Genomic DNA, 22721 nt, shown 5'->3' on the forward strand with positions numbered 1-22721 from the left:
TCATATTTATCTGGTATCATATTTATCTGGTGCCAGTAATCCTTGGATTGTGTGGTTCATCTTTTATATATACCAGTATATAAAAACAATAAATTTCACTTTCAGAAGTTTGTCGTAAACAAAAGTAATTTCTAATGGAATTGGTATCATAAGTAAGAACTTTATGGTTGCGAAATGACTGTAGCACAGCTTCTGAAATGAAGGGCAAGATAAATAAAAAGAAATAAAAGAAAAAGAAGTAAAAAAAGAAAAACGTCATAACTGTGGTTATAACTGAGATATAAACACCTGTTGTTTAGTTAAATCATTTGCTTTCCTCCAGCACCTCAGAAACCTGGCTCAGAGGCGACGCTCCGCCCCATCACTTGTCTTTGGGAAGGCGCTGGGAATACCATGGTCACCAATTAGGTGAGTACTTAAGAAAAAAAAATGTCCTAAATTCCATTGGTCCATATTTTCTAAAGTTAATCTTGGTCCAGTATTCATTCACAGCAGTTAGCGCTTCGGTCTCACAGCACGAAGGACCCTGGACATTTCTGTGTGGAGTTTGCGCGTTCTCCTGGGTTTCATCCCGCAGCTGGGAAAATTGGGAAAATTGCCCAAAATGAGTGAGTGAGTGAATGTTGTCTGTATATGTGGTCATCTGCGATTGACCACATATACAGACAACGTTCACATGGCGACCAGTCCAGGGTGTATCCCGCCGCTTGCCAGATGACACCTGGGTTTGGCTCCAGCATCCCCCTGCGACCCTGAGCGCTGGATAAGCGGCAGCAGATGGATGGATGGGTGAATAGACATACCTACAGGCATTGATAATCTTGATGTACACTACTGAAATATATGTCAAAATTGATAGCGGTGTTTTTATCAGGCCATTAATTCAAATTGATTCCATTATAAATTGGTAAAGAAACATTTATAGGTCGAAGTAAAAGTATTGTGCAACCTGCTAGATTGAAATTAGGGTGACAATTAAATGTGCTTTGCTTTTTCAATCAATGATGAAAAAAAAAACAATTTTACATGTTTTTGTTGAAAGTCACAATTGGTTCTGACATTTGGAGATAAATCCATTACATTGCACTACATGACTTTACAGTCATTTGGCAGACACTTTCATCCAAAGTGACTTACAAGAAGAAATAATTGCCTGCTGATTTGATGAGGCTTTTGTTATGGTGTCTCCACAATGTGCTATTGTGGTGGTTGTGGTGATCGTATAGCAAAGGCAATGACAGTTAGCAGAGCTCAATCTTTCACCGTTTTCTTGTCTTTTTTGCTGGAAGGCAAAAATCAGTTCCAGGATGTCCTCCATTCTTTCTCGCCAACTGAGTCACTGGGCTTGCTGCCTTCCTGGTCAGCGGCAGGTTATTCAAGCTGATATTTCCAACCATAACATGAATCGACCTTGACTTTGCACCCGTGGACCTGATTTCTTGACATCTCTAGGGGTTTGGCAGGTGATAACTCTCAGCACAATACTGTTTGGTCCCAAAAATATTACAGCACTTGCTAAAAGCAGATCTTCACATATTTTTGTGGAACACACACTTATATAAGATAGAATCATGGTCATTCTCCGTAGGTGAATAAAAAACAACTGGAGGTGAAGGAACTGCTGTTCCTAAGAGATCAGCTGCTGGGAGCCTGTTTCAGGTATCACAAGGCTGCTTCATTCATGTTGGTTTCATGTGCGATACCATTTTCCTCCCCTTTCTTCATCTACAAACTACATTTAGTAGACAGTCATTACATACTGTTTGAATATTGCGCAACTTGTGCTAAATGTAAACAGAATTTTCTGGCTGCAACTTGAAGCTGCATTCATTGTGAGCCAAGTCCTCTTATTAACTCAGCAATTGAAAGAAGAGACAAGTCTCACTTAACACCGGAAAGTGAGGGGAATCGAAAATGAAAACATACTCCTCTCTTCCGGCCCACCCACCTTCAAAAGAAAGAACTAAAACGTCAGTTTCGGTATAATTCTGCGCAACAAGAGAAGGACAAACACACGTATGACGACATTAGCCGGGCCGGGTCAGGTCAGGTTGGGTCACTCCCACAAGCCTATGGGCCTGAGACCATCGGGGCGCTCTGATGACAAAACAATGCCGCTCCATTGATGTCGGTCCTGAGCTTCTCTCATGCAAGAATCAACACTCATTCCTGTACGTCTCATCCGCTCTTTGATCAGAGAGGCTCTTATTCTCCATCTTATTGCTGTATTCCAGCCGATGCTTTGGTGTTTGGTAGTTCCAATGTTATTCTTAAGTATTCTTTTGAGACGTTGAATTTATTCTTCTCCTCAGCTGTTCACTACAAGTCTCGCAAGCCGTGCAAAGGAGCAATTATTCACGACCTTGGTAGTTTCACCTTTCTTGCAGTGGATGTTTCTCCTGTGGCGCACAGCTGATTCAGTTTTGCAAGTCGGTTTATTGCTATTGCTTGTCTAGTTTGCTAGTTTTCGCTTCATCACCTGATGTCTTTGTTTAGTGTCGATCCAAGGAATTTGATTGTCGTAACATTGTTTCATTTTTTGATGTCATTGGTGAGGTTGGCCTTTTTTTGGATGATTTCACACTAATTTTCACCACAAAGCTTAATAGACCAATGTCATCTGCAAATCTTAAATTATATTTGACCACCAGTTTTGACAGTCCCTATGCCACAGTCAAGTGTATCTGATAAAATCTCAGTGTTGATGTACTCATCCTGTTTTTTTAATCAATTTAAAATCCTCATTGTTAGTCAGCTCTGTATTGCCATATTTTCATGTTAGGTACTAGAATAATTTGAAACAAAGAAGACCTCCTATTGTGTTTGTTAAGGGGTAGCCGCACAACATAGCTCCACGTTCTGTATTAAGGTTTTTCAGGCTCATACTTCTGTGGTTGTTGTTGTCCTTTAGGTCTTGGTATGACTATGATTCAGGATTTTTTCCCACTGGAATGACCAATCTTTCTTTTCCACACATTGTTACAAATACTTTTGAAAGCATCAATACTATTTCTCCTCCGTTGAGAGGTTTTGCCCATGTATTGTCAAAGCCAGCTGCTTTCCCACTTTTAGATTTTTCACTTTACTTATAAAATCCCAGTGTGCTTTTTTTTAAAAAAAGCTGACCATTAACTGATGAATTGCTTATCAAGCCCCTTCACCATAAAACAACTACATATGAGGTTTTAATTTATCTATCTATCTATCTATCTATCTATCTATCTATCTATCTATCTATCTATCTATCTATCTATCTATCTATCTATCTATCTATCTATCTATCTATCTATCTATCTATCTATCTATCTATCTATCTATCTATCTATCTATCTATCTATCTATCGACAGTCTTGTTAGTTACTTCAGTGCTCCTTCAATCTGGGCTGCAGCTTCAATTTTACATTTTCACAAAATGACCTTTCTACAGTCTAGTGACGCTCAGTTGATGGAATTGGCTGCTTGATGTTTCAAGTATTCAGGTGTTTTAAGTCATCACAAAACCCGATTTGTTTCATGGAAGTACAGCGCAGAACCTCCGGGGTAAATCTGACGTACAAAAGTTCATCATCAAAGATTTACTTATGTTTTTTTTTTTATTCCTCTGCTGCATCACAGGATAAAACCCACAGTTTCCATCAGTGGCTGCTCACCACATTATTAAAGCGTGAGAAAGGCTCCTCCACATGTGACATTTGCACCCCCTTAACATATCGGTGGGGCTTTAGTCAAACTGGCAAGTCCTTTAAAGCAGAAGACGACAGAGAAACGTCAAACCTATCCTACAAGTCACCCCCTCAGAGCCCCCCAACAACTCTCCCACACAGTCTCACTCTCTCTCTCGCAACCACTCACACACACATACAGTGTAAATTTCCACGTGGGGGGGAGCATCATGGCTCGGTGACACAGTATCTGGTTTTATGGAGCCACTGCCAGAAAACTCTGTGAAAAGTTAATAAGTGATACATAGTGTGGTTGTTTATATTGAGTTCATCATGAAAATAAATCGCACCTAGGTTTAAAGTATATGATAGCACATTGTTTTTTATAATGATAAATGTTGATTAATATTCAGTTGTTACCAACTATATTAATACCCAGCTGTTGGTTTTAGGCAGTTTGATCATTAGCTCATAAATGGATTAGGTAGGTTTAGATTAAATTTGCATAATTTGCATAATTAAAACAAATCTTTTGGTCAAAAATGTTCAATGTAAACATGATCTTGTGTTTATGTGTTTTTCTAAGTTGTTTGTACGCTTTTGAACAGTATTAGTTCACAATTCTACCACAGTGATATAACGTGAGTTGTATTATTCATAACCCAACATTAGGGAAAATACCTCTGTACAAAAAATTTCAATACCTGTAACCAACTGCAGGGAGGAGCAACACCCATCAGTTTTGTATGCTCTAAAATAACAACTTTCAATAACAACCTTCCTGTTCACACCACAGGACTGCAGCAAAATAAGTACCATTATCCGCGGGACATGTGGTCCTCGCATTTTTATTACAGAAATACACAACCAGTGGAGCTTTAAGTCTGTGAAAAAGTCGGGCGAGGAAAGAGATTATCTGTTCAATAATGCGAGCGAGAGCCAACTAAGCCCCTCTGTCTTTTCCTCTTCAAGAGAATTTAGTCTGGCTGCTGAAATGTGAACAGAGGAAACCAGTGACCTTCAGTCAGGGGAGGCAGATTAGGCAGAGCCTCACCTGTCATCATGAAAAAAAAAAAAAAAAACACCCGGAAACATGAAATAAACATTCATATTAATTTGTTGATCTGCGATAAATGTTTTTTCTGTATGATTCCTATATTTATTTGTACATTTTCTTAAGTAAAAATCTCTGAAAATGCACATTTCCCTTTCAAATCAAGCACGCACAGCACCTTACAAACTGAGTTGCAGGGCGCCACCCGTTTCTGTTTTCTCAGCTGTAACAATGTTTGTGGAAAGATGTATCACACATTTATATACACAATGACCTTCTACAGCCAGTTTCATTAAGAGTTTAATGAAAAAAAAATTCACTTCCCTGTGAACATTGTACCTATAAGATGACACAGGTCAAGTTAGAGCCTCCATGCTGATATGTGATGCCTCTAACAAAATAGAGATATGTTAATATGTTATTGATCTACTAGGGTGATGCCTTCACATACAGATCTGACATTACAACATTATTTCCTGCTCCCCGTGATATTTGTTGTGGGATCATATTGCTTTGGGCTGGTTTAACATTTTTATTAGAGCTGGATTTATTTTTCTTTTAATATAAAACAAGAAGTTTAGAAAGAAATTCAGTTGAATTTCTCAAGGTATTTCATTTGCAATATCATATTTAACTGATTAAACTAATAGAAACATTGTGTTTATTTGTTCTTTGACACTGTTAAAGGATCCCAATGAAGGTAATCAGTAAAAATGTGTCTAGAGCTCATGCCACCTACAGTAAAATTGGCATGTCTTGCTTATTTCAGGTTACTACTTGTTATTTTTAATAACACAGATTACAAGTTTTTGCTTGGGCCATTAGACAGACGGTTTGGTAATGATAACCATTTTTTCATGTCTTTGTGATTGTAATGTCATTCTTGAGATAAAATGTTGATTATTTTCAATTCAGGGGATTTATTCTACAATTTAAGATAATTTATTTCTGTTTTAGACAATTCTGTGCAAACTTTAGTTCATTTTTATTTATCTGAAAATTTAATTTGGAGTGAAAAAAATTGTGATCAGTGTACTTTTTTAAATAATTGCTGGAATAATATTCAGAAATGAAGATCATTTTTGTACATAAATAAAAAAATAAAAGAATAGTATGTTGTCACAACAAAAATGATCAAGATCTATGTAATTTTTTCAAATAAATTCTCCATAGGGGTGCCCAAACACTAATTTAAGGGCCTCTTGTCTATTCTTCAATGTGTCACATACAAGTGTGTTATAAGGCCTTCTTCCCATTATGCTATGATTAAGAACAAATTCCCTGGAATGATTTTTCTCTGATGAGACTGGGGGTCACACATTTTTTGATAATGAGAAGACTGTCTGACAGCACTGCAAAGCTGCATTATGAATACCAATTGAAATATCTGTCTTCTGCTTGAATAAGAAAATTTGACAACGATATTGCATATTATTCAGAAAATGGATGGGAAACAGCTGGTGTCACCATGTGGCTGTGAAGCAGCATATCAAATGAAAAATTACATCAGTGTCTTGAATCAAAATACTTTCAAAATTGTATAAGTCTAAGTGTTTTTGTTCAGCAGCGTATTTCAAAATATTGGTAAAAAAAGTATTTTAAAACACATGCTGTGTCTCAGAAAAGCCCTGTACATGGGAGATACAAAGAAAATTTGTTCTGTCTAAAATTTAATCCACAAAATAATATTTCTGTGTGTTTCCCTCAGGGAGAAGACATCGTGCTGGGTGTCCGTGGAGCAGAGTCCCTTCGTCCACGGCCTCACCGGAGAGAACGGTGAATTGCTGCTGGACGAGCGCGTCCAAGTCACGGAGGGGACGAAGACCAGGGAGAGACATCTTTTCCTTTTCAGTGATGTTATTGTCTTCGCCAAGCTCAAGTAAGACGGGGAGATTAAAGTTCACATTGATGGCTGGCAACCAATAGGATAGCAACAAAAAGCAAATTAAGAGACGCATTCCTGGAACTGTAACTCAATCAAATAAATGTGCTATAGTGCTGCTCTACATCTGGTGAAAGAGGAACTGAAGCACAGTGTGTATTTTTAGATATCTCCTGGATGTTTGGGGAATCCACACACTCACACACCCACGCACACACACACACACAGAGGCCGTTAGTGGTTAATTGTTTTGATAGGGAATTCACACATGGGCAAGGCGGGGGGTTCCCTCTTGGGGGGGGGTGGAAGAGGGAAACTCAACTGTATACACACCCAAAAATTTATAACAGTACAAACTGACTGATCTTCAATTTGTTTTCACGTAAACTAGTCCAGTGAATAGAAGCAGGACAAGGCACAGTGACCACAGCCCTGTGCGGTCATTTAAATATGTACAATTTGTTGCCAAATTAAAAATGGATTCTACTCTAAGATCAGCTTATTTGTTTGTGACATGAAAGAAATTACATAACACAATATTACTGTTTGATGTTAATATCTGAAACAATTCTGAATGGACTGCATTTTTACCCTTTTACAAGTTCATTACATTTTCTCGTGAGTGCAAAGTTAAGAGCTATAATAATTACAAACAATCTATTATATCAATTAGTTATACATTGATGTAGTAATAATGTATATCATGCATTGCACATATTTTACTGAACTAATGGGCGGTTGTGAAACATAATCATGACAAGACAGCTTTTAAGAAAATGAATTGCTTTTCCTTGAAAGTATGAATTAATAACGAAAATACTGCAGGTGCTTTCCTATCCAGGCGTACTAATGTAATAACCACACTACATGCTTATAATAACAAATAATGTTTGTCATGTATTGTGCATCTTTGCCACAGTAGAGATGGAGTTGAGTCATTCATTACTGGTACCACAACACACCCACTGTTACAATACTTTTCTGTCCGCACAGCTGACTAAAATGTGATTTTAGAAAAAAATAGAAGAAACAGTCATTTGTTTCTTCTCACCATCTTCATTCTTCACACAAGAGTTGATATCTTAGTGTGTTTAATGGTACTAAGAATTGCCATGTTCCAGATTTGTGTTACTTTGATGAAGTCAGAGAGGCATTTTCTTCCAGTAATGAACACAAAAAGAGAAAAAAATGTGTCTTTATGTTTTCCACAGGTCAACATCCAGCTACCATCTAAAACACAGGGTGAGCCTTAGAGATATTTGGCTTCATAGTTTTGAGGATGAGCAGGAGGATGAAGAAGGACCAGTGGGTGACATTGACCTCAGGGTGACCCTCATCTTGGCCTGGGCTGTCCCTTTCTGTTTAGTGTGTTTTCGGTGAGCAAACATCCAGCAGATGACTCACACTGAAACAACCGCAAATGATGCCAGTTTCATGCTCGGGAGAGTTTTTGACAATAAAAGTAAAATGTACCAGCTTATTGTTTAAAACATGAATGCTTTTTAACAAGGTTTTGCCGTTGAAGTAAGGCTCAGAGGATATGTGACATTACGTCAAAAATGGGAAGTGGTATTGAGAAAGTTCTCTTTGCTCCATCACAAGGCACGCTGCATGAAACAGAAAAGAGAAGTAGTTGGTTGCAAAACTGATCCGCACTAGTAAAGTTTGTCATTATCTGGCCATTGCATCGCTGGAAAAGTGGCGGAGAAACAATATGTATCTACAGTTCACTGTCTAGACTAAAGACTGTCAAAGAGCAATTCTCCCATTGGTGTCTTTCCGATGTGAGATGTTCCAATCTAAAAAATTATTAGAGGACGTGCTTGTAATTATTGTTAACCACTGATAATTAGGCCTTTAGCAAAGTAATTAAAATCAAGTCAGGCTGCTTTCAACGATTTAAGTAGAACAAGAAATTGTTGAATGCCCACTCACCTTGGCGGGTTGTTGTTTGACCAAAGGTTAAGTGTTAGTTCTTTTGAACGACCAATTCATTTTTAATTAGGTATTCTTACTTATGAACATGATTGTGAGGACTATTATGCTCTGTCTACCTGCCTTGACTCGAGTTGACGTCTAGTTTATCAGACTATAAGCTCACAACATGTCTGCTGAATGCACAAGTGTTTGTCTTTGTCAGTTTCCACTGATGGACGGCAAATCTCAACAAACGTTGCACTGGAGGAAGTCAGAAGTGTTTGGCATGGGGGCGCCATGACGCAGCTTCCTGTTCCCATGACTCTCGCGGTTTCCACTAGTTGTTAAAAGAAGCATTAAAGAAAACCTTCACTGCAGTTCACTCAGAGGATCCATACCATGCTTTTTTATCCGCAGCTCTCCTGAGGCAAAAGGACGGTGGTTGGACACTCTCTCCTGGTGAGACATCAAATCCCCCTTTCTACCACTGACAATAGCAAAAAAAAGAAATGTTCTGATCTAAAAAAGATGTATATAAATTTCAAACTTTTGTCGCTTTCGTTTATAAAGACTCGCTACATCTTTCGCAACCATGTCAAAATTCCCTAGTAAAAATCTTCTATGATGTTACAGGGGTTTTCTGTGCAAGTATACTAATTCCTTGCACATCATTTTAGATGTTAATAATAAATAATATACATTTTATTAATCTCACGTGGAGGAAATCATTCTCGGCAATTAACCAATCTTGGATGAACCATGAGCAGTAGTCTGCCATCCATAAGGGGAGCAGTGTTTTTCTCGGAGAACGTTCGGCTCCAAAGACGATTGCTTTACCTCCTATGCCAGGCCGCCCCTACCCAAAATAATAATTTTTAAAATATTGCACAAAGTCGTGGCCCCACTGTGAGCTGTAAATCAACAGACAATTCGGCAAATATGGTAAAGAACTTATTGCTGTTAAAATATATGGGTTTGGCACTCGTTCTTAATGTGCACCATTTGATGTGGTTTCAAACATTAGTGTGCACCGACTCTAGCACAACACCATTATTGATTTGAGAAAATATTTATATATGTATGAATGACTGGAACATATTTTCATCTGTGCTGAGCTAAATTCCATTTGAGTTTCTGGACTTGTTGAATGGCTGATCAAGTATTAAATATAATGTCTGGTGTTTTTTTTCATCACAGCAAAATAAAGGAGGCAAAGGCAAGAGCTGGAATAGTTTCTTCCCCGCCAGATGTCCTCATGAAGGTGTTGAGTGGCAGCGTTGTGGTAAGTCTGTCACTGTAAGGGAAAAGCAAACTGTTTTTCAAATGGCTGTCACTAATATCATGTTTCTCCCTTGATCTTTTCATGATCTCTCAGACTAAAACTCCGATGTCAGGTGTCATGGAACAATTCACTGAGTTTCCATTTGAAGTGAGTGAATTTTAGCATTTTCTTAGATTTGAAGGTATTAAAACCCAAATGGCTTATTGTGAAAGATGGCTGCACTTTTACGTTGGAATTGAAGGAATGCTACAGACCCATAAGAAGAACTTATGCAATTTCAAAATTACACAATTTGAAATGGAGTAGAGATTTTTGTACATAACTGTACCATACCAGCTGAAGATAAAAAGTGAAACGTCTTCAAGGGGGAATTTGGGGAAATTTGGCATGGTTAAGCAACTATTAAACTTCATTTGTCAGACAATTGCTTTTTACCTCTTGCGCCATCATGTGTCACAGGTGAAGATAAAAGCGAAGGTTTGTGTATATCAGTTTAAAAAAATAGTCTCCTTTTTTTCTTTTTGACTTCAAGTTATTCTTGCATAATCATAACCACATTGCATTTTTTTCTGTTATGTTGTTCTCAGGGTGATGCAAACATCCCTTTACAGCCAAAGCCATTGAATAATCAAGATGACAAACTGGTGCAATCTGGTGGTGAGTTTGAACAGAACTTTTGATTTTGCATTAGTCTCGAAATGGCAGCTTTGACAGAAGGAGGGGCTTATAAAGAGCGCCATGCACAGGAACCACAATTAACCACAGACACAGAAAAGGGAAATTAGTCTTGATAAAAGCAAGCGAACCAATTTTTGTTTGTGAGTTTAAATAAACTTGGTTTCCGAGCTGATGGATGAAATATTTCTAATTCAAGTAGAAACCAAGTGGAGCCAGGTGAGGAAGCTGCTAAAAGGCCAAGGTGCCATCAACAAAACAAGACGATCAGATATAAACAGCCCGGTGCAGCTGTTTGGTCAATCCCTCAGCAAAATATGCCCGGACGACAGCACATTTCCCAAACCACTCATGGTAAGTTGAGCCTCACATCTGTTGTACAGAGAATATCTCTTCTTGGTGCCCTCCCTGGTGTCAGATTATTTTTCTCAAGCTCTCCATTACCTTCAGTAGTCTACCTATATTTAGAATATTTGAAAGGTTTTAATGACATACACCATACTAATTTTCACCATTTCTCAAGTATAGGAAGTCATTCTCCAGTAGACACAGCAAGAAGGCCAATTTTGATGTGATAATCTCACCGTTTCTTCGACATTCTCATCCTCTCATCAGGAGATGCTGGTCCTGCTGAGGAAGAGAGGGCCGTCCACGGAGGGAGTGTTTCGCAAACCGTGCAACACCAAAAACATGAGGGACATCAGAGAGAAGCTCAACAGTGGGATGGAGGTAGACATGGAGAGTCTGCCTGTCGTTCTGCTGGTCGGACTGCTAAAGGTATGCTCTCACAATCTGATCAATTATTCAAATGCTTGGTCTTTTTTCGGAATTTTGAATATGAATGCAGGTTACAGTGCGGGTTTCACTGATCTATATTAGCAGTGCTGGACAAATCTCCATTGTGTAATCACAAATGTGATGGGACCTTTTACAAAGGTCCCATCACAAATGAATCTGCTGGATTAAAAGAAAATCAAAGTACATTACTAAAATAATTTACAGATACAGAGAATTGGGTCAAATGTTTACGGATGTTGCTATAGTAACCTCTGAAGGGAGCAACAAGAGGAAAGAAGAACGAGACTTCATGTAATTTCATTGTAGTCGTTCTTTAGTGATACAATTTAATGCTTCCGACCCTCAACATTTAACCATCAAGTATTATTGTTGTGTTATTTAATTGCTGCCTATTTCATTATTTTTGACACAAAAATAAGCGAATCATTAAAAGATTAGAGAATGAAAAATTAAAGTGGAATTATTTCTGAGTTCAAATCTGCATCCTCACTGTCCTTCATGTCCAAAAACATGGGAAGTTCCCATTGTTTTCATAGCCCTTTTCCATATAACTTCAGTTTGTGTGTCATAAGCAAATCACTCTTAAATGTCACTGTTTTTAAAAGTAAGAGTCCATCCAGCTTTTCTACCAAAGGAGCTTTAAAATCAAACTGAGAACCATGCAATGCATAAGAGGTTGTTCAAAGAATAGAATAAAGTCTATGTTTTATGAATCACGTTTTATACCCCAAGGTGTCCATTAATTGGCACTCATGAAGTTTTTCTAAGTTCAACTAATAAGACCTTTCACTTGTGTCTGTAATATAGAGTTTTCTGAAAGAAATTCCTGGTAGCCTGCTGATATCCGAACTTAATGACAAATGGATGACAGCTCTTGAAAATAATGACAGCCAGCAGAGAGTTCTGGAAATCAGAAAGTGAGTAATCAAAAGCTTTACACAGTCTTTTGTCAGCATGTTCAATGATTTTATTTCAATTATCTCTGTGGTCGTTTGTAAAGTATTTGGCATTTTGAAGACTTCTGCATAACATTTCACGTCACCTGTCTTAGACCCAGAGACAACCTGTATTTGTTTTTATTCTTTTCTCTGATTGAAGTTAGACCTGTCGTTAGACTGGCTGAACAAAGCAGTGGCAAGCTAATGTTTCTTTTCTGTTCTTTGTAAGGATTGTAGATGAGCTCCCGGAGGCAAACAAACTCCTCTTGCAGTATCTCCTCTGCATCCTGCATCACGTTCTCAGAAGCGCTGATGTTAACAGGATGGACGCCTACAATTTAACCGTGTGCATCGCCCCCAGTCTCCTGGAGCTAAATGGGAGCGGGCTGGATGAGCAGAAGGAAAAGATGAAAAAGGTAGAGGGTAGAGTAAATATATTTTAGTCATTTGAAACTTCATTGTTCCTCCCAGACAAAGTCTTAAAAGGTTGTTCCAGAAGTTTTGTTTAACCATCAGAACTTAATCAGTTTAAGAACGCACCCACTGACTGGTGTTTTATTTTAAAATTTGCAACAGGTCACTGAGTTGACGCAGTTTTTGATTGAACATTGTGAGATGCTCGGTGACGGTATCCCACATCTCCTCGATACAGATGAAGGTATTTTTTTCATTTATTTTTGAGTTATTTGAATACATGTCACTTTTCATTACATATTGTAGACCCTTATCAAGCCCTTCCTTCTTTCTCTACAGAATCGTTGTCTTCCCATCATCACGACTCTGCCTACGACAGCACCGACCCAGATGGAGACGGAGAGGGAGGAGAGTTTACGATCCCCAAGCGTGGAAACTGTGGGTCATCTCCTTCTCTAAGTCCAAGCGTCACCTCTTCCTCTTGGTCATCTGATGCTGTCTTCATGACGAGGCCGGGTTTTGATCGTCGCTGCTCGGAGCCCATTATCCTCCCCCCGAAGAGTCAATGCAGCCGTGCCCGGAGCCACGACGACTGCTCTGTGAAGAGCAGAGATTTTGAGGAGCAGCCTTTGAAAAAGCAGATCTCTGATGATTCCTTCTTGCTCAAACAACAGGATATCATGCGGCCGGTTCTGTCATTTCCAAAACGAAGTGGCAGCTCTGAAGGGGAACTCGCACCTTATCAAGTTAAGGACTGCTCATGCTCATCCCTAGAGAGCAATGCCTCAAATCAGTCAGAGGGCTCTGTTTTCGCAAGCTCTCCTGCAGGGTCACCATCCTGCTCCAGGAGGATGAAGCCTATCTGCCAGACTGCCGTACATGCAGGGGCTCAGAAAAACTCCCCGCTCACTCATTCACAAGAAAAGAAGCGATTATTCTCCATGAGAGTTCCCAACATGGTCTTGACAAGGACTAGGAGCTTCGGAGGATTCGTCAGGGGCAGCTTGAAGAAGCTCCCGCAGAAAGAAAACTCTTTTACTTGTGAAACGCTACAGGAGGATTCTCAGAGTGAAGCGGATCCTCTGGTTAAAAACAAGGCACGCCCTTTGTCAGCAATAGAAGTGTTAATGCAGGTGGATAGCAGATCGCCATGCAGGCCACCCTCATATGAGGAAGCTGTGCATAATCTATCTTTACCTCCACAGTACAGATCAATGACTGTCTATGATGCGATAGAGCTGGAGCAAAGGTCTCGTCCATCTTCTGAAAATTTTGACTTTCCGGTCTCTTGCATGGTTGCCAAGTACCATGATTCTCTAGCGCAGGCGTCATGGAGCAAAAGGGATGTCATTCAGCACAAGAATTTCCGGCAAAGAGCTTTGTCTGAGTCTGAGGCTACAGGTCGACATGGGGTCATGTCAAGGAGATGCAGTCATCCTGTGTATGAGGAATTTTCATACGCCAAGGAATCTTATGTTTGATGGGTGAAGTGGGTTCAGGGATTTTTGTCAGTTTAGTAACATTATTGGTGTGCGAATCATCTCTCAAACGATGATAATAAATTTAACAAGTAGACTGTAATAGGGCAAGCGGAAATCTTCTCATTAACTTCTTTCACCTTCTGTCAGCATCACTTTTGAGAAAGACACACTGTGCGAGAGAGCCCCTGTTGGTGTTTTCATTTTGGGACATTTTGGGATTTCATTTCTGGTCTCGTCTCTTGCCAGTCTACTTGTCGCATTTTCTGAACTCTTTGCTTGGCAAGACAGACAAAAAGTGCGTCTTGGACTCAAATCAGTGAGGCTATACTGTATAAAGTGTATTTTCTCTAAATCTAAATACATCAGCGCTGTTTATTGTGATCGAATTGCACCAATGTTCTGCCACCATAATTGCATTGTCGTAGTAGTACTGTTCTTACTAAGAATAATGATGTGATAGAGGGCGATGTTACTGAATTGAAGTGAAATTGCTGTCTGGATTCCCTTACTCTTCAGACTGTTGAGGTGTCCTTGTGCCTGATACTGAATGCGTAACTGCTCCCGATGAGCTGGTTAAATCCCTGCATTGCGGTCTCTGCCCCTGGTGTGGAAGCGAAGCAGTAGAGATTTCACTGTGATCGATACTGCAGTCAATCACAAAGCCACAAATCACATTTTGCCTGACATTTTGTTTCTGCATTATTATGAAATTATCAGGAAAGTGACATGTGCGGTGGAGCAAATGAAAAAAGAGTTTTCTTGTCGTAAAACTTCACATTTATGTCACATTACGTTGTCATCACATTACATGATCTTTTTTCTTTCACTACATTTAAGCACTTTCAAGGTGAGGACACACAGTCTGTTTGATATGCTAGAATACAAATCATGTAAAAAGCTATTTCAGAATCAAATATTACTTACATGAGTTTTGGTTGAAATAAGTGCTTAATTGGTTCTGCACAAGCAAATAAGAAACAGAATTTAAAAAAAACTAAAACAACTGTGTTTTCTTTTCTTTCTGTTTATTCAAAGTTTTGACAAGTTATTTCATCTTTGATTTTTGTCTATGCTCTCACTTGTTAAATTGGTTATATAACAGGGGCTAATAAGCTTCATCTAGAGAACATCATGTTCTGGCACATGTGCTAAAAGAGAAGGAAACCAGACGTGATCACATGGACGGTTTGGTTTTTCTCTGAATTGCTGCTCTGTGTCTGATGTAGAATCTTCTTCCTTCCTTTTTGAGTTGAGCTACTGAGTTGTATCCTTCCGCAAAAAAAAAAAAAAATCACACAAATATAAGAATGAACTTACACATTTGATGAATTAATCCTTTAAATAGAAGTTGTTTTAGATCATTTACATTCTTACACTGTCACGAGCCTGCAAAACATTTTTAAAACTAAATATATCTTCAAAGCATCACAATTCTGAGTTCAAAGACAGTGGCATATTGTATAGTTTTAAACGTATATATTATTTGCTCAATGTAAAGGGGGTTTGTCAGTTTTTCTCTTTCCTCACTAAGTTGAGTTGGAGGGGGTCTTTTGGGTGTATTCAAATTAGAGCCAGACAAAAAAAACTTCTGCCGACCTGTGAGGAAATCAGTAAAAGTTTTACAGGGAGTTCAAATTTTTGGTCACAGGTCTTAGCAAACCATATGCATTTCACAGGGACAAACTATGTGAATCACAGAATGTTGTTGTCATTGCTCACTGCAGTGCAGCAGCTCGTGGGGCAGCTTAAAGATTCTCGGGATGGAGGACATTTGCAGAAATGACTCCCCCAACAATAACCTGGCCACCCCAACCATGGACCTACAGCTGAGGCCCTCTGACTAGAAATATTATGGGCCAGCAGGCTCAATGACCTTTAACTGACTTCACATTTGCCCAACACAGACAAAATTTTGTACTTTCTTTAAAATCTGTTAGGTATGTAACTGCTGATTTGACAACATATTCATGTTGCTTACAAATGAATTCTTTGAGCTGTAGTAATTTCAGCAGACTTAAAAAGTTTGCTAAAAATCAATACCCCAGTGGCTGAGAGTCATTGAAGCACCACATCTTAGAACCAGTGACAAAAACCATTTGCAGTCTGCTACGGAGAAGAAAATCCATGGCCGCGAACCTCAGGCAAGATTGAGAGGGTAATGATCGATGCAGACCTAGCTGTGATCCCGGGGCGAATCCGAGGTACAGTGGATGAAGAAAATGGGTGACCTGATCTACCTGTATGGTGAAGAAAGGTTCGGAACAGGGAAGGAAGGAAGGAACACTAAACCCACCCAAGTCCAGAAGGCAAGAGGAAATTGAGCACCTGATCAGATAGATAGGGGGATTCGAAGAACCGATGGAAGAAATGATCATTGGAAGAGAGAGAAGGAATAGACATCCTGCAAGTACAGTTGAAGAAAAGGACGTGTCTGTGGAGGTTTTCAGTCATCCAGATCATGGTGAGTTCTTGTCGAAATCTTCATGTGGCAACAGGACTTGAATTTCTTCACTTGAAGATGTTAAACTTCTGATCTGAGAGGCTTCTTCAGTTCTAATGACCTGTGGGGAATTTCTGAATACAACTGCCAGGGTTTGGGGCGGGTCTAGGTTATGGTGGCTTGCTGAGTGATTGTGAGAGTTGATCGGCAGAATCTAGGTCTAAGGCGGTCGTTTTGCTAATGGGGTTATTGTTCGTTGGGACAAAAGAGCAACTTTTCTGGGATTACCTGGACTTTCCTGGAAAGGAAAGCTAAACAAAGGCATGAAACCTGTTGGATTGCATGAACTGAGTCTCATGCAGAAGTTATCGTGGGCTGGTCCTGGTGGTGAATCTTAAGGTAAGACAAGATAGTTCTTTATTGATCCCCATCAGGGTAATTTCTTGTCACAGCAGCGCAATAACATCAATAACTGTAATTTAAATATAAAATACGAGACCCATACATTGAAGAAACATATAAATGGATGAAACAAAAAATAACAACAACACCAAAGACAAAATTGGTAACAAAATGAAAAAAAAAACAAGGGAAAAATTTACATTGGCAGGGGGAGAATGGAATTATAACAATAAAAATAATAATTAAAAACAAAAATGAGTGAAGGAGTGTGGAAATGATTGTCAAGGATACAGTAGCTCCCAATTTATTCTTTACCCTCCCCACCACCACTGATTCTATCCATCTATCCATCCATCCATCCATCCATCCATCCATCCATCCATCCATCCATCCATCTATCTATCTATCTATCTATCTATCTATCTATCTATCTATCTATCTATCTATCTATCTATCTATCTATCTATCTATCTATCTATCTATCTATCTATCTATCTATCTATCTATCTATCCATCCATCCATCCATCCATGTCTACTGTCTGTCTAGTTGACAGTAAACACTGTGATGATATTCAGAAATCTGTGAAGGTTTGATCTTCAATGCTGCCATTGTTAGGTGTTTGTAGATATGAGAAAATGTTTATTTCTGGCTGTAATTGTTTTGAGCAATTAAAACATTGGACTCCCATTGGGCCAGATAAAGGCAAGGTAGGTCATATGGAGTCATCAGATCACAGACCTTTTGTTTCAGTGTTTGTTTTTTTCCTTTGGAACTTTGTTTTCTGTCTACTTGACATAGGCTGTATGAAAGTGAAAATGAAGTATGCTGAAATAAAATAAAACAAAGGCACAACATGGCAAAAGGGACAAAGATGATGTTGTGATTACATCACCATGGTGATTGTTACATAATCACATGGCTAGTTGTCAACACTAATGAGGAGAGCCTAATGTTGTGGCAACCACATAGTTTAACTTTTAATGATGCATAATGCCATGTGACAGCCGAATCATAAACAATACGACGTGCTGAGAGTGCGCACAAATAAATGGGCGCACTCATCTGAATGATTATACATTATTCATCACGAAGTAGATCAAAAAACATTATACAGCTCCAACATACACACTTGCTAGTTGGAACCACATTTGCTTTTTCTACCGCGAATCAAATGCTGCTTTCACAAAGGTGTTACGTAAATCTCTGTTGTTGGGTGATTTAGATGGTCAGTATGGCCTGTTATGCAACTGAGAAAACTGGCATCACCATGCTACTCTCATTATAGTGCTTGTAATTTTGCATCAGGTTGTTTTGGAATAATCCAGACATTAAATCACAATAATTTTAAGTATTTGCTTATTTAAATTGATTAAAACAAAAGTTTTGAGGGAAATTTGATGTCCTTCGATACCGTCTCTCATGTCATAGCAGCAGGAGAGGAAACTTTTCAGTGCAATATTTGTTTAATGATATATCTTGGGGAGGTTTAGGTTTTCTGTTGCTTTTGCCTAGATGTCATGTGCCTCATGTTTTGTGACTGGCTGAGAACATGTACTGGGTGGTGGCTCAGCCTCATCGCGTCTTATGATTGGTGATTGGATGAATGCAAAATTGCAGCAAACAGCAGTGGGTGACAAGTTAAGACCAGAAAATGCGTTTAGAAGGCAAGAGCAGGATGTGGGAGTACATACAGAAAAAGCATTCATTCATCAATTTTCTACCTGTTATCCTGCACTCATGTTGCAGGGATGTCTGAGCCTATTTCAGGTGTGATTGTCCGAGAAGCGGAGTTCACACTCACCCCTCGCCAGTCTATCACAGTGCCACATACAGAGACAAACAACCATTCACTTTATCAATCATACATCTGGGCAATTTCTCCAATTTTTCCAATTAACCCTCTACATGTGGACTTTGGGATGAAACTGGAGAACCTCGAGGACAACGGGGAGAACATGCAAACTCTGCACAGACAAGCCCCATGTGGGAAATGACCCAGGGTCCGTCTTGCTGTGAGTCAGCATGCACCCTCTCCCACACAAACAGACATATACACACGCATGCACAGTCTGTCAGTATTTGATGAATATCTTTTTTTTTTTTTTTTTTACTGTTTATACAATTTCCTACTATTATTTATTATTGTTATGTTTTACTTGAAACTCTAACACAACAATTTCCTTCGGGATAGATAAAGTTGTTCTTCTTCTTCTTCTTATTTTCTTTGTTTCAAATAGATGGTCCATATTTACTTAGCACACATTTAGCTTTGATGTCACATGTTGTCACAAGCTGTATTTGTGGTTTGGGGCCCAAGGGGCTGTTTTTGTAGTCTTCCATTAACATGAAGAAGGGAACTACTCTGTGCCTGGAAGTCCATAACACGCAAATATGCAATGAAATCACACAAGTTATAAGTTTTATGAGCAATGACATTTATAGCTATCATAGATGTCTGTGTATGAATTATATTTACAATGAGCTGGGAACCTTTCTGTGTGGAGTTTGCGTGTTCTCCCAGTGTCTGCGTGGGTTTCCTCCAGGATCTCTGGTTTCCTCTCACAGTCCAAAAACTCTAGCAGGTTAATTGGAAAAAACTGGGAAAATCTCCCTGTATGAGTGAATGAGTGAATGGTTGTCTGGCTGTATATGAAGCCCCGCGATTGACTGGCAACCAGTCCAGGGTGTACCCTGCCTCTGGCCCGATGACAGCTGGGATAAGCTCCAGCATCCCCCGCGACCCTGAATGCAGGATGAGCAGCGGTGGATGGATGAATGGATGAATGTTTTGCGTCCTGCAAAAGGGGAGGTGCGGGAAGCATTCAGCCTATAGGGGATCAATGAGGAGGCACTGTAAACATTAAAGCTGTGATGTCAGACGGGGAAGCACACAGAGGTTAGGTTAGCCGTGTTATGATGTCAGAAAGGGGAAGCACACTCAGTGATGTCCTGACAGAAACACATACAGGAACAGGAGAGCTGTGATGTCACAGAGGAGACAGTACATGCAATGCCACTGTAATTGGGACTTTCAATTTCAATCTAGATTAAAGCTTGTTGCCTCCTCCATCTTTCTATAAATGTTGTTGCAACTTTGCTCACTGCCCCTCATTCTCCTCTAGATCCACACGCTGACAAAACGCCCACCTAACCTGGTCCATGGTCTTACCCGTTCAAAACAATGGCGTTTGCTTCTCAGAATCAAAGAGCTCCCAACGCAACTTACATTTTCTCAAGTAGCCCAAAAACTGTTGACAATCGGCCCAAATACCGGGACCCTCAAACAGAGCAGTAAGTTTAATTTCTTTTCAGAACATTTTTTGGAAAAAAAAATCCAAAACATTTCTATAATGTGATAGTTTTATGCTTCACGCTAAATAAGCTTTTCACTCCCCAAAAACCTGCAAAACGGTTCAGCAATGGAATTTGATTCAGAATTTGTAAGACCTTGACAACTCTGCACGGGAGACTAGTTTGATATGAACAGACTTCCTCCATCCTTGAAAATGTGATCTCCAATGGCATGTTTTGGAAAAAAAGCATCTACATATGTGCAATAACAAGTATATCAAAGCTGTTTAGCATACTTTAAATAAATATTGTTACCCATGAAGGACTTCATCAATATTCAGCATCTTCAGTGTGGTTTCCCCCACAAAAAAACAAAAACATTGAGCAATTATGACCATTGATTTGATCCACAAATCAACAGGCTTCAGGGAATGTCATTTGACTACGCTTTATTGTTTCTTGGCAATATAGGTCACACAATACGTATGGAAACATTATGTATGATCGACGGGTTGTCAGAGGAAACACTTACGCCCAACATAATGTACCTGGTGTGAGTATGAAAGCTAATCCTTTCTTTATCACCTCATCATCTATTGTGCACTGACTTAACCTGTCACCTCTGGCTCAGGAAAGCACAGCAGAGATCCAGCAGGAGATCAAGAGGAGAACCCTGGCTCGCAGAAAGGCCAGGGAGCAGTTCCGGGCTAAGACTCCTGAGGCCGTACAGGGCAGAAAACACATTGACGTGCAAACAGGTGAAGCATTTTTCATAACAGCTTTCATATTCTGTTCAGTATGGGCTTTTTGAGCTGTCGGACAGTGAGCTTGACTTTTATTTTCAGACCTTTATCTCGAAGAACTCAGTGACATTGTAGTGGCTACAGATATCGAGTGCCAGACAGATGACTTCATGGACAGACCCGCGTCTCCACTATTCATACCAGCCAAATCTGGCAAAGACGTGGGAACGCAAATAGAGGAGGGTGAGGTAGGAGCAACCAAAGAATGGACCATGTTGCGCACACTCGAAGCTTCGGCATCAGTGGGAAAGAGTTTCATTAAACTAAGTTTCTCAAACATTCTCCCCTTTTTCAATTCTGCCCAATATAAAGCACACACAGACTTTGAGCAGATGAAAAAAAATGAAAGGTTTATTACTTTTATCAGTAGAAAATCTGACAACAAATATCCCTTTGCAGTTATTTGACTTTGACAGTGAAGTGCAACCGGTGCTGGAGGTCCTGGTGGGTAAGACGATTGAGCAGTCTCTGCTGGAGGTGATGGAGGAGGAGGAGCTGGCTTGTCTGAGGGCCCAGCAGAGGGCTTTTGTGGAGCTTCGAAATGCTGAGCTGGCAGAAGTGCAGCGATTACAGGAGGAAGAGAGGCGCCATAGGGAGGAGAAAGTACGTCACAAACAGATTCAGTCAGATATATACAAACATTTCCAATCAATCCCTATATTTTAGCCTTTTTTCATGAAAAACAAGTCTGTTCACGCCAAACATCAGGCTCTTTACATTTGATCGAAGGGACTCAAACATGTAATTCTGTAACCTTTCACAAGGTTTACAGGTTTTCTTTCAGATTTATATTTTTAACGGCTTTAACTGAAAAAAGTCAGAGCAATCCTGGCTATTAAATGACTGAGTTCCTTTTGGTGCTCCTTCCCCATCGGGATGGTTTGTTAAAAATACCACAAAAATCAGACCTTACCTAATTCTCAGCACCTGGCAAGAGAAAGAGTTTTTTTATTCCATTTTCAACAATACACTTTCTTCTGTGGAACTGAAAAATGCCCCATTAGCCAGAGGAAAAAATACATTTTTCTGTCATCAGGAACGCAGAATTGTTGAGCAGAAGGAGGCACTGGAGAAGGAAAGAGAGACCGTGGAGAAGATTGCTGCCCGGGCGTACACCCAGCAATATTTGACTGACCTTCTACCTACTGTCTTTGCCTCACTCAAGAGCCATGGTTACTTCTATGACCCTGTGGAGAAAGGTAAGTTTTCCCTTTGCTCTAATAAATTAACACATCTTTATTCAAACTGTATTTTTCAAACCTCAATACAATGTTCACAATGTAGTAATGTTTGAATTATAAACACAGCTACATAATTGAATGTTTTACTTTACAACCGGGTTTTTATGAAAAATCTAATATCTACTTCCAAATGCTTCCAATATCTGCTTCCAAATATCTGCTTCCTTCTGCTTTCTAGATCTTGAAACTAATTTCATCCCGAGCCTGATGGTTGAGGTGAACAAATCTTTGGAGAGGAGATACACTGCAAGACAGCTCTTGGATAATATGATATTAGAGGCAGCAAACAGATAAAACACTGCTACACCCGAATTCTTTAATTAATACTATTCTTTTCATAGATGTTGGTTTTCACAACTTTCAGGCATTTCCACAAAAGTGAATCATCCATCTCTAACCTAAACTGTCAATCAATAAGACTACAAAACAGGACTATGAG

General features: G+C 39.4%; 2 protein-coding genes across 2 annotated transcripts in view; both read left to right on the top strand.

Moving 5' to 3' along the window:
* LOC147222918 (uncharacterized) overlaps positions 1-15388 on the top strand; it is a 28769-nt gene extending 13381 nt beyond the window's left edge. The window contains exons 7-19 of the mRNA XM_086167604.1: positions 323-408; positions 6425-6595; positions 7810-7974; positions 8933-8974; positions 9713-9797; positions 9891-9944; positions 10385-10454; positions 10672-10826; positions 11088-11249; positions 12078-12187; positions 12438-12624; positions 12785-12866; positions 12962-15388. Of these exons, the coding sequence (XP_086023730.1) occupies positions 323-408; positions 6425-6595; positions 7810-7974; positions 8933-8974; positions 9713-9797; positions 9891-9944; positions 10385-10454; positions 10672-10826; positions 11088-11249; positions 12078-12187; positions 12438-12624; positions 12785-12866; positions 12962-14103 (2511 nt within the window). The 3' untranslated portion in view covers positions 14104-15388. The remainder of the gene's footprint in view (positions 1-322; positions 409-6424; positions 6596-7809; positions 7975-8932; positions 8975-9712; positions 9798-9890; positions 9945-10384; positions 10455-10671; positions 10827-11087; positions 11250-12077; positions 12188-12437; positions 12625-12784; positions 12867-12961) is intronic.
* A 4686-nt stretch (positions 15389-20074) lies between these two features.
* rsph3 (radial spoke head 3) lies at positions 20075-22576 on the top strand. The gene is made up of 7 exons (XM_086167605.1): positions 20075-20238; positions 20710-20791; positions 20870-20996; positions 21084-21229; positions 21441-21644; positions 22078-22240; positions 22461-22576. The coding sequence occupies exons 1-7, from the start codon at positions 20129-20131 to the stop codon at positions 22574-22576; spliced, it is 948 nt and encodes a 315-aa protein (XP_086023731.1). The 5' UTR covers positions 20075-20128.
* Positions 22577-22721: the final 145 nt, after the last annotated feature.

Source organism: Fistularia commersonii, chromosome 20 (assembly GCF_037954325.1).
Source record: "Fistularia commersonii isolate RoL2024-O1a breed Wild chromosome 20, RoL_Fcom_v1.0, whole genome shotgun sequence".
NCBI lineage: Eukaryota > Metazoa > Chordata > Actinopteri > Syngnathiformes > Fistulariidae > Fistularia > Fistularia commersonii.